This window comes from Macaca mulatta, chromosome 7 (assembly GCF_049350105.2).
Source record: "Macaca mulatta isolate MMU2019108-1 chromosome 7, T2T-MMU8v2.0, whole genome shotgun sequence".
In the NCBI taxonomy this organism is placed as follows: domain Eukaryota; kingdom Metazoa; phylum Chordata; class Mammalia; order Primates; family Cercopithecidae; genus Macaca; species Macaca mulatta.
The window spans coordinates 25,460,104-25,473,250 of NC_133412.1; the positions used below are offsets into that span (position 1 = coordinate 25,460,104).

Consider the following 13,147-nt stretch of genomic DNA (forward strand, 5'->3'; position numbering starts at 1 on the left):
AATCTATAAATTCTCTAGAATGTGCTAGAAAACTTCCAAATAACTATTTTTTCCACCAGGAAAAAACAGAATGAGGGTGATTATGGTGCCAGTGCCACAACGTGTAAACAAAAAAGATTCAATCACCCACCATGTTATAATTGGCCTAAGTGCCATTCTTATATCAGGTTTCTGTGGTAAAATAAAAACAGCGTCGGGCTTAGAATCAACAAGCTCAGGGTTTATGCCCTAACTCCCAACATTTAAGATCCTTGCAATCCATGTGACATTATTTTACCTCCTGGGCCTGTTTATCTGTAAAATGGAATACCACCACTCATATATCATGATAGTTGATATTAAATTATGTATATGGGAGTGCATTGTACACCATGAATATATTATTTACTTCATTTCTAAAATGAAAAACAGTTAATTACAGAGCCATCTCCTTTATCTTTTTGTTCTATGTTTTAAATATTATGGTCAGTTGTACACATCAGAATTGTAATAAGAATATAGTATAGATGTGTGTCTATACATATATACACATACTGGTTAGAGTGATTATATATATGCATGTATATGTGTATATGTATGTAATAACTCTGATCAGGAAAAGAAATACTAGGAAATATGCTATGGTTTGGGTATTTGTCCACTCCAAACCTCATGTTGAAATCTGATCCCAAATGTTGGAGGTGGGGAGTAATGGGAGGTGTTTAGATCATGGGGGTTAATCCTTTCCTAGGGGGTGAGTTCTCCCTCTTTAGATCCTTTAGAGAGCTGGTTGTTTAAAAGAGCCTGGCACCACCCACCTCTCTCTCTTACTTCCTCTCTCACCATGTGATCTCTGCACACACCAGTTCCCCCTTTATCTTCCACCATGAGTGAAAGCAGCCTGAGGCCCTCACCAGATGCCCAATCTTGAACTTTTCCAGTCAGAAGAATCATGAGCCAAATAAACCCTTTTTTCTTTATAAACTACCCAGTCTCAGGTATTCCTTTATACAACACCAAAAGCACTAGGATACAATGTAAACTACACAAATCATTTATTTCTCACCCTTCACTAGTCACTGCAGGTAGATGTTCAGCAAGCAACATGACCAAAGGCAGCCCCAAGGGATAAAATTAATGACTGGAGCTGGTATCATCAGCAGACAGTATATGGATGACAGATTTCTAAGAACTTCCCACATCTTTCAAAATGAAAGCCAAAGTCCTTACTAGGATCCACAAGACCTTACATGATCTGCCTATTACCTTTAATCTCATCACCTACTGCTTTCCCTTGACACTGTTCATTCTAGACATGCATGTCTTCTGTTTCTACACCACACAGGCTAGCCTCTACCTCAGAACCTTTGCAGTCATTTATTCTGCATAGAATACTTTTAGCCCAGGTAGACAAGTGACTTGTTCCTCATTTCAAAGTCTTTAGTTACCTTCTCAATTAAGTCCTTTCTGGTTATCCAATCTAAAATTTCAATCCTTCCTCTCGGACATTTTTCTCTCTCTCCCCTCCCTGCCTTTACTCTTTGCAACTTATCTCTAACATCATACCTATTTTCCTTATCTTATCTGCTTTCCCTTATTAAAAGGAAAGCTCTGTGAGAGCAGGAATGTTTGTCTGTTTTGCTCACTGCCATATTACTAGCACATTAAAAAGGCATCTGGCATATAGTAGGTACTCAATAAATGCAACAAATAAATGAACCACCAGCTGACTTAACTATCACCCCAAAACTAGTGGCTAAAAACAACAACTACTTTCCACGGTTTTGGGTGTTTACTGAGCTACTCTCGGTAGTTCTCGCTCAGGGTCTTTTGTGCAGCTATGGTCAGAGGATAGAGCTAGAATCATCCGAGAGCTCACCCTCTCACATGTCTGGTGCCTAGGCTGTGAAGTTTCAAACTCTGGGGACTGAAACAGCAGCAATTCCTTAGACATCTCTATTTCTACATGGGCTTTTCATGAGGTTTCTCCAGTATGGGGGTTTCAACAAAGTAGCAGGACTTACCATGTCGTAGCTTAAGGGAAATGTTCTGTGATTACACTAAGGAAGTTGTATCACCTTTTATGTAGGGGATTAAAGGGTTCTGGAAATCTATGTGGAGCAGAAAAATACCATAACTATTGCTGTAGTATACAATCTGCCACACCAAGAAACCATAAAGGAATCAATAAGCTCAAATGCAATCCCAGCAGACTAGAGAACAAGGTCCACCTGAGTGCAGGCAACAGGTGGTCCCAGAGACAAGAATAAGAAGGAAATACCAACCACCTGTGACAAGGACTCAACCAAGCACACCAGAGTTTGAGTATCTGGGAAGACTGAAGGTATAGTAAATGACAATAAACGTCAACAAAGAGTTGCCATCAAGTCTTGAAAACCCAAATTCTAGTTCTGACTTTGATACTTTGTGACCTAGGGTAGATAGTTTAATGTATGGCATGCTACCTCTATTGGCTAGTTTTTCGTTTATCAGTAAAGCCTGGTTGGAGATTATTTCTTATGCAAACCTATCTCGGCCTAAGGCTTTCTCTGTTCCTTCCCATGGTAGGTCCCTTGGCCCTAAAATTCAAAGGATAAAAAATTTCTTAAGACTCTCATCTTGTCAGTCACTTAAGTTTATGAACTTGCATGCTTGTAAGCCTGGTGGATAGACACAAACTATTTGTAGTATTACAGTATTTTTTTATATTCCTATTCTAGAGGAAAATTTTAATAGATCCATGTTTTAAATCAATAGACTATACAATATTAAATCTAGTTAAGTAATTTCCCTCATTTGTAATTAGACAAGGTTGAAACCATAAATTTTTTAGAATATCTGTGTTTTCTTGTGACTATAAGCCAAATTCAACTACATTCAAATCATCAAAAATTCTCTGCATGGCAAACTGAAAAATCCCAGCCAAAGTCTCCCATATTCTGAATAATATTTTACACAAAGTTCCTATACCAGAAAATTTGAATGGACGGTTGAAATAACAGATGTGTGAACAAGCTCCGTTCAGCTGCATTACACATCTAAAAAACTACTATCTTTTTTTTCTTCTTTGAAGTTGGGTTAGGATTTCCAAATTATCTTAATTTTCAAAGTCATGCTGTTGCTACTCACCTACAAGCCCTCCGGCTATAAACGCTTTTCTGGGTTCCAAATAACCCTGTATTTGGCACTCAGGATACTCCCTTTAGTCTCCTGGCCTTCCCTCACCCTTTCTATAGAAGGATTAAGTAATGAAGTCATAAAGAAGCAACTAGACTCTCAATCTGTGTATTTTATTTTTCTAGTTTAAGTAAATATTAGTGGTTTTATTGAAGCTGTAGCTTTGAGTATCTATTGTGTTTAGTGGTAAAGACATACTCTTTCACTTTATTAGGCCTAACAATCATTTCATTTATGTTCAGCCCTTGGATTGTCTCAGGATGTTGCAGGCGCAACTTTCATGGCAGTGGGTAGTTCAGCTCCTGAATTAGTTACTGCCTTCCTAGGTAAATATTGCTCCTTATACTTTTTGCTTACTCAGTGTGATTTTTATTTTCTTCAAGTTAACACTAACTTAGCTGCTACTATCTTGCACATAGGTGTATTTATCACAAAGGGAGATATTGGCATTAGCACCATTCTTGGATCTGCAATTTATAATCTCCTTGGCATCTGTGCTGCCTGTGGCTTGCTATCTAACATGGTATGTAACAAAACCATTCAACAAAATGTATTGTCTTAAAAAAATTCTAAAGATAACTGTTCGTCATCTGGGATGGACAACAGGGCACTAATAATATGTGCAATCAAATTTATTAATCAGTAGAAAAACAACATGTATTCAATTTAATGTTAATCCACAAATAGCTCTTGGTCAGATTTATGAAAGTTCATGTGTTAGAACACAATTTTACATTTTTTTCTCTAAGCAATATGCAAAAGATAACAATATTTAACTACAAATATATAAACAATTTTAGTATTACACTAAGGATTGTACTTGAAGTTACAATGTAATGGAAATAACTTATCATATTACAGGTTTCAACACTATCATGTTGGCCCCTATTCAGAGACTGTGCAGCGTATGCAATTAGTGTAGCAGCGGTTCTTGGTATAATATATGACAACCAAGTTTACTGGTAAGCTTGAAAATAATTCTTATGTAAAAATTAGAGATTTTATGAATTTCTGTTGGTTCAGTAATATTTTTTTCAGAAATATTATTTCATATAATCTGCCACTTCTATACCATATTCCAACAGGTCTCTGAGTTAACCTTATCACAATTGCTGATTGTATTCTTCTCACTAGTTTGCAATTTCTTTTTAGTCACGTCACAGTCTCCTTTTTTCTCTCACTAGTCACTGGAGACCATCACTTTTCCTTCTCCCCACTGGCTGCCTATTCAGTAAGTTTCCCAACTTCTGTTGTCCATTAAAGCCACAACAGTTGACTTTTTCTTCTGCTGGGTTACCGCTCACCTTGCCTTGGTTAGAAGTGATCATGGTCACAAAAGACTGGAGAAGGATGGTAGAGGAAGTAAAAGAAGTCTTTTTAAATTCCTCCAAACTTCTGATGCTCAGAGAAACTATAGCCTTCCTCTAAGAACCAACAATGCTTAGCTTTTAATATTAAAAACTGTTTGCTTTCCCTGTAATCTCTCTGCCTAGCTGGTCCAAGAAAATGAAAAATGTGGTGACTGAGTGGACAGGGACAAACTTTTTCAACTAGTAAGTAGCAGGCACCCACTAGGTTCTTATCACTATGCTAGATATCATAAGGGATAATGAAATGCAAAACACAGCTACACAGGTTACACATTGCATAACTTCCAGAGGACACCAGAAAAATACGCAAAAAAAAAAAAAATGTAATGGTGTCCATCTGGAGAACCACAACTTTGCAGTACAGCATAATATCTGCTATCAAGAAACTTCAAACCTAGCCAGAAGCATAATTTCTAAACTAATCATCCTGTCTTCTAGTCTGTCTCCCTAAGACACTGTGTTGGTAGAGTAGAAATCCTTCTAGAATTCAGCAGTTGTCTGTAAGGGACAGTGGCTGTGAAAGTATCCAAGATAATGCTTCCTCAATTAGAGAAATCAGAAGATGTAGCAGACAGAGATTCACTGGCTATAAAAGGTAAATGCAAGGTTCAAATGTGATGGCATTAGCTAACTGCCAGAGTACAGGGAAACAGTTCTTGGTTCCCAGGGTATAATTTTATATTTTAGAACATCTTGTTTTCTTGTGACTATAAGCCAAATTCAGCTACATTCAAATCATTAAAAATGATGACAAACTGAAAAATCCCAGCCAAAGCCTCCCATATTCTGAATAATATTTTACACAAAGTTCCTATATTAGAAAACTTGAACAGTTAAAATAACAGTTACTATATTATTTTATAATTATTATGTATTTTGGGGAATGTATTATGCCAATGAGCTGAGGTAGAAAATGTTCACCACTATATATTAATTTTACATTTATTTTGAAAATCTCCAATTATCATTTTCATTGCATTTTTATACCTACCATTTGGAAGGAATCCACAAGTAAAAATGAGTTTGTTGATCTTTTTTTTAAAAAAAAAAACAAAAAACATAGAAGTGTCCGGCTTTTATCAATAAACTTATAATGCTGTAACCAAGTTTGGAAAAATCTACAAAACAGAAAATATCTAGAAATGTTTGATTGTTCTATGGCTACTTTTGTTAGAAAATCATTCAATCAATACTGCCCAAAAGCTATCAACTCTAAAATGACTTTCACTTTTAATTTAAAAACACAAATTTCTCTTAATTTATAGGTATGAAGGAACTTTACTGCTTTTGATATATGGATTATATGTTTTGGTGCTGTGTTTTGACATTAAAATTAACCAATATATTATAAAGAAATGCAGTCCTTGCTGCACCTGTCTTGCCAAAGCTATGGAAAGAAGTGAACAACAGCTACTAATGGGATGGGAAGATGAAGGTCAACCATTCATTCGTCGGCAATCAAGAACTGATAGTGGAATATTTTATGAAGATTCTGGCTACTCTCAGCTCTCTATAAGTTTACATGGTCTTAGTCAGGTTTCTGAAGGTAATCACTAAATCTTGCCCATTATTAAGTCTATTCACAAAAGAAAAACTTTAAAATTTCATTTCAATTCAGCAAGTATGGTGTGCTTTTTATGCAAAAAAGACTGTGAAGACTCAGAAATGATAAAGACTAAGTCCCTACTTCTAAGGAATTTCCAGTATCATAGGAAATACAAAATAGCTAAAATATAAACGTTAAGTAAGTACCATAAAAAGAGAAAGAAATGAAGTGTGACTGTGGTTCACAAATGGGACAGTGTCAAAATGTGGTGAGGACAGATAGGAGATTTTCACAGAGAAGGGAGCATTTAAATTGGGCCTTGCTTGACAGGAAAGATTTTAACTATGACATGATGTTATGACCAATAAGTAACAGCTACTGAGGTCTTTATTTCATAAATGATGCAGAGATAAAACACATAGAGCACAGTATATGCATAGTAAGGAAGAAGAGGAAAGGTAGAAAGGAATAGGATAAGAAGAATCTTAAATGCTATTCTAAGAATCTTGGAAGGTTTCTGAGGAGAGAAATTGTTAGAACTGTTATCTTAGTAATGTTACCCTAAGCGATGTTTACCAAACTAAAATATGAAGTAAGAGACAAGGAGGTCTGTAAGAGGCTGTTACAGCAGCTGATGTGTTTACTAGGTGCCTAGACCAAGTGAAAGTGGTGGGAATAAATGAGAACAGATGTGAGACTACATGAAGGAAGCATCACCAAGACTATATGGGGCCAGAAAAAGGAACAAAGACAACTCCTATGTTTTAATCTTGACTGAGAACATGGGAACACCACATATTAAAACTGGGAACTCAGGAACAGGGGCTGGTTTGGAAGAAAGAAGAGAAGCATTTGAGGTTTGCCATTGTTTAAAGCAGTAGCAAAACATTTAGGTAACTATGTTCAGTAGGAAGTCAAATTCAGCTATGGTCAGAATTATAAGTTCATGGGTTACCTTTTTATAAAGTGGTTGTCCAAAACAGATTCTAATTTTAATTAAGCCTTTAGGAGGGTACTTATTCTAATGTACTACTTAAACTTTTAGAACATGACTTTTCCCCCTTTTTACAAAAATTTTAGCTTCTCCTCTTTCAGGTGTAAGAGGTACACATCTCTAAATTAAGCTTACAATAAGAAACGCAAAAAAAAAATCCAAATTCTTTGATTATGTTGAAATTATATCCAATATTACTTAATGGCACAGTGGTTGAAACTTGACCAACTTTTTATGAGTTGTTGTACTAGCATTCGTTTTGACATAATTTGATCCAATTATTACATTATTTTGTAAATGCCATACAAATTTTGAACAATTTTAAAGTAAATTCTAATTTTTATCCAATATATTATCATTATCCTTCTACTAAATTAAATTGAATAAAGTAATATACTCAGTTTTCATAAATTATATTTTAGATGATATACTACCTCCTATTTTAAGGTTCTATGAACTGTGGTAAAGTCTGAATTTAATAAATAACATAGTAATGAAATAGGGCAAAAAAAAAAACTTCCAATAAGAATTAGGATATGCAACTTAATAAAAAAAATTATGCTATCATTATTTTATATTCTCTAAGTATACATTATCTGGTACATAGAGCAGGCAGAAGCATGATCAATATTGTGAAGTGGAGACAACTGGAGTAGCCAAGTTAGAAGCCAGGTTAATCCCTTAAGCAAAAAGTTACTGAAGACAATCCACATGAGATGTCCAACTGACACTTCATAAACACTATCTATAATATATTTAGCGAATGGTCCAAGACATTTTGATAGCTTTAAGGCCCCAAATAAAGAAGTGCTGAGTATCACATCTTACATTGTCTGTCCTCAAGTTTCAATTAGTTTCTTTCACCAGCAATATCAGTAATGAGGTACTCAAATGTTTTAAACAGCCTTTTAAAAACTGATACAGCTAATTTATTTCAATATAGCTTTCTAAATAGGCATAACTTAATTAGCCATTTGAGAAAACTCAAAAGTGTTTAATTTTTCCACAACAGATCCACCAAGTGTTTTCAACATGCCTGAAGCAGACTTAAAAAGAATTTTTTGGGTATTATCCCTTCCTATTATTACATTACTTTTTCTAACCACACCAGATTGTAGAACAAAGTTTTGGAAAAACTACTTTGTAATAACCTTTTCCATGTCTGCAATATGGATATCTGCATTTACATATATCCTGGTTTGGATGGTCACAATAACTGGTATGTATTTTAAGTACAATAGCACAACTTGAAAATTTTCATATATGAACGAATTGCATATGTTCACTCAAAGTAGTCTAGCTACACAGCAAATTTCTTTTCAGCAAGACTGAAGATTAGTACCATTTACAAAATGATTAAGTATTACTATAACAAGATCATTTGGGTTTGTGAGTTGCATATTATATATAAACTGTATTTTCCACTGTTATTCAGCCTGGGGTACAATTCAAGAGATCTTATAAATGAAATCAAATTCATAGGATGTCTTTTTATTATGCTAATAATTTAATCACATTCCATGGGATCCACAATACTCTTTATATTGAATTCCATTCCATAATGGAAAAAAAAAAAAAAAAAGCAAGGAGCTCTATTTTTGGGAAAACAATGGGTGCTCACTGCTTAACCGGATTATATTTTATTTGACTTTTCAACATGGCACTACAAACATACTATGAAATGAGTGAAAAGGGTATAAAAGTTTTATTCTAGGTTTCTACCACCTTCATGATTAAGACTTAACTAACTACTGCTGCTTGGCCATAATCCACTATAGTCTCTAAACAAAAAAACTATAAACAAAGACAAAAATAATCTGTAATTTCTCCTACAAAGGTTAACCCAAATTAACTTATAGTAGAGGTGAACAAACTACTGCCTGTGTGCCAAAATAACCCAGCTTGTTTTTATTAGTAAGGTTTTACATATTATCTATGATTGCTTTCACACTACATTTGCAAAGCTGAGTAACTGCAACAGAAATCATACAGCCTGCAAAGCCTAAATAATTAATATCTGGCCCCTCACAGACACAAAAATTTGTTGACCCTTGACTTTTCCCAAATTAGTGTAAGTCTTAGAATAGTATGCCAGCAAAAAGCAGATTATTTCTTCCTTTTTTAATGAGAAAAATGAAAAAGTCCAATTAGCTTGCATATTATATCTATCCAAATTCACTCAGCCAGAACACACTTGATATTAGGAAAATAAAAAGAGAGCAAAAATCATGTAATAGATCACAGAACAGCCCCCCAAGATTATAAATATTAGTGTTATTTATGCACGTATGAATTCTAGCAAAGCCAGTAATAGAAATTAACCAATTCCAATTCCAGTATCAATATGTAAGCATGCAATAAATAAGCTACTTTCTAATTAAGTTATTTTAATTGGCATTTTAAGAAAAAGAAAAAAAGATGCTAAACCAAGTTTTCAATTACAACATTAAAAGAACAGTTACATATGTTTTAACTTTTTTTAACTTCTCTCTGGTTCTGTTTCTGAGAATAAATACATTTCTGATCAATGTTGACCTGACATCAAATTTAACAGAAGTATTAATAAATTGGGACCATATGTTAGACTCAAGTAGAAAACAAACAGGTTTTGTTTTCCTGAGAGATTAATGAATGTTCCCCCTCCCCACCCTGCCAAAGCCCACTAAATTAAGGTATATCACTAAAGTAGAATGTAATAAATGATATATATACATGTTAACATATTTATAGCTTAAAGATAGCTATAATTTGCTTAACTCTAATTTAATAAAATTTTTTAAGAAAGAAAAACAGGAATGATCACTCTCATTAGCAAATATTCAGCACAGCCCTGATGAGATAATGGTGGACATAAACATCTTCCGTAAGAATATCAAACAGGAAAATTTCTCAGTGGCAGAATTTTGGCTGTTACATACATCTTTAGATATGTCATTAAAAATCTGTGCTACCTGGGTTACCCAAATTACCAGCCTGATTCAAATATGTTGCTAGCTATATTGGCTCTGAATTCTAAATCTGCCTATTTTATTTTTGTTCAGGAAGGAAATACCCAAAATAACTGCAAAAGATGGTTAGTGACTCTTTAAGATTTGTAACCTGAAGTATCTGTTTATTACAGGGGAAACACTAGAAATTCCAGATACAGTAATGGGCCTTACTTTATTAGCAGCAGGAACAAGCATACCAGACACAATTACAAGCGTGTTGGTCGCAAGAAAAGGTAAGAACTAAGTCCCTCAAGCTGCAATGGTCATTCTACATGGCTAGAATGAGTAAAAGTAGCTTTAAAAATGTTTACTTCCGGCCGGGTGTGGTGGCTCACGCCTGTAATCCCAACACTTTGGGAGGCCGAGGCGGGTGGATCACAAGGTCAGGAGTTTGAGACCAGCCTGACCAACATGGTAAAACCCCATCTCTATTAAAAATTAAAAAATTAGCCCAGCATGGTGGCATGCGCCTGTAATCCCAGCTACTCAGGAGGCTGAGGCAGGAGAATTGTTTGAATCCAGGAGGTGGAGGTTGCAGTGAGCCAAGATCGCGCCACGGCACTCCAGCCTGGGCAACAGAGCAAGACTCAGTCTCAAAAAAAAAAAAAAAAGTTTACTTCCTCAGTAACATACTTTGAAGGGGAAAAAAAAGTGACTCAAGAGGAAGAGTTTACTATTTAATAGCAGGTTAATTTCACACAATCTAATCCCCCAAATAATATTCATTTGAAATGTGCATTAAATAGTAATTGACCATGTTAAATTACAATGAAAAGCAACAAGTAAGCTAGATACCTTATTGAAAAATGGTTTAATAAATATAATTAAATAAATGTTAAGACTTTAAATACTAACCCAAGAAAAATTTAAAAATACAAATTCAGTAAGACTTTTGCTCTAACAATTTTCCAAAATGAATCAACAACAAAAAAGTATCCAGTGTTTCTTTTCTTATGAAGATTAATAAAATACAGTATTGGTAAGCACATTTTAACAATATGCTTTTCTTTTGTAGGGAAAGGAGATATGGCTATGTCTAACATCGTGGGATCCAATGTGTTTGATATGTTGTGCCTTGGTATTCCATGGTTTATTAAAACTGCATTTATAAATGGATCAGCTCCTATAGAAGTAAACAGCAGAGGACTAACTTACACAACCATCTCTCTCAACGTTTCAATTATTTTTCTTTTTTTAGCAGTTCACTTCAATGGCTGGAAACTAGACAGAAAGTTGGGAATAGTCTGCCTATTATCATACTTGGGGCTTGCTACATTATCAGTTCTATATGAACTTGGAATTATTGGAAATAATAAAATAAGGGGCTGTGGAGGTTGATATTATTAACAGTGTTATGCAGAAAATATGAATGGCAGGGAGGGGCAGAGAGAAAAATCAATTTCTTCATTTAAATCAAATTTTTAAAATCCTGAACCTTAGAATCTAAAACTTACAGTAATTTAAAACCAACCAAAATCATATCCTAATTTTTCTGAGCCCTTTCTTTTCATGAAGAATTACATATTATAAAACAGAAGTTTTGGGGGGCAAAAAATCTGTTTTACCATACAATAAGTTGACAAAAACTGGAGAAACTAGAACAAACAAATCCAACTATGTAGTACTGAAAACAACAAGAAAATGGCTTATTTCATTAAAAACAGTATAACCATTCATTTAAACTGAATGACCAGACTTGCTGTCTTTAAAAACCCAAACTTGAGATTAACAAAAATTACAGTATATTTTTAACATTATACTGTTAAAAGCTGGTGGGAGTTTTAAAAGTTCATTTTTACAGCTTTTGTAAGCATACAATATTACTTAAAAAAAAATGACTTTTACTAGGAGATTCAGCAAAACAGATGTAGGAATGTTCCAACCATGGCTTGAAATTATGCATTACGATCCAAGCGGACATCAATTTCTCTGCCACTGATTTTTATGCCATTCATTATTCTGCAGGCTTTTTCAGCTGATTCTGGGGAGTCAAATCTGACTGTTCCACAGCCTTTTGACTTTCCATTCTCCATTTTTATTTCTGCAAACATTACATGACCTGTAAAATAAAAGTTACAGAATTACTAGTCAGTTATTAAATGAGTTCTATTTCACTTTATAGGTTTGAAATTCCTCATAGCCAATTGTGATAATTTGATTAAAAACATCATTTTTTAAAATAACAAATAATATAAGCATTATATTTGGAGTAAAATACAATTCATATAAAGTAATAAATATATACATATTAGAATATACAAAATTGGAATCAGGAAAGATTTTCCTAGGATTTAATGTATTTTATTTATGTTAAATCCCTAATTCCTGAGGTTAATTGTATAAGCAATAAGTCAAGCTAGCACAAAATGCCACCAACTCACCATGCCCTATGACAAACTTACACATTTATACAAAATTATTTTTAGAATAAATGGTTGCTTACTGCCCAGTCTCCCTAATCTCTCTCTCTTCCTTCCCTTTTATCCTCATTTCACTCCTTTATCCCCTGCAAACAAGTGCAACTGACCAGAAATCTAATTTCTATCAGGCTACAAAGGGCCCCACTAATTCTGCTTGCAACCACAGTGCCAAAGCCATTTATTCAGTACCACAATTTGAGCTCAAAGTCTAAGAATGGCACCAAATATGCTACAGAAATAGTCACGGGAAAAGATAGCATAGATTTAAATCAATAAAGGTAAAAACAGTGATGTCAAGGAGAATCTCAGAGAAGCTTCAGGAAAGAGGAAGAAAACCAGAAACCTGGCCTTATGTAGTTATATCATTGCTAACTCTAGAGACTGGTATCTGAAGTAAATCAATACCATTTATCAAAATACAAAGTGGCCACAAGAATTCATCACTACAACAGAACACTTTTGAGAGTAAAAGGGGAGTTATCAATAATTACACATAAGTAACAGATGTAAAGTGAGACTATCCCCAGGCAAACTGGAATACATGGTCACTCAATCCAAACAGGTCATAAATTTAGGGTGTGACTACTTACCAAAATATTTCCCTCCCCACTAGATGTACATGTCAAAACAAATCAAGTTAGAAGACTTTAAATATTATAGTTGCCAGATCA

The 13,147-nt window shown here is 34.4% G+C and overlaps 2 protein-coding genes across 3 annotated transcripts in view; one reads left to right on the forward strand and one right to left on the reverse strand.

Annotated features, from left to right (window-relative positions):
* The first annotated feature begins 2,176 nt into the window (after positions 1–2,176).
* SLC24A5 (solute carrier family 24 member 5) lies at positions 2,177–12,109 on the forward strand. The gene is made up of 6 exons (XM_077938796.1): positions 2,177–2,323; positions 4,018–4,118; positions 5,792–6,072; positions 8,079–8,285; positions 10,188–10,289; positions 11,072–12,109. Exons 1-6 carry the CDS (start codon positions 2,177–2,179, stop codon positions 11,392–11,394), a joined length of 1,161 nt encoding a protein of 386 aa, XP_077794922.1. The 3' UTR covers positions 11,395–12,109.
* The window catches only part of MYEF2 (myelin expression factor 2), a 36,509-nt gene continuing 34,082 nt past the window's right edge, over positions 10,721–13,147 (reverse strand). The window contains exon 16 of one of the 2 annotated variants that reach the window (XM_015142163.3): positions 10,721–12,115. In XM_015142163.3, coding sequence (XP_014997649.2) covers positions 11,952–12,115 — 164 coding nt within the window. In that variant the 3' untranslated portion in view covers positions 10,721–11,951. 2 annotated transcript variants of the gene reach the window in all.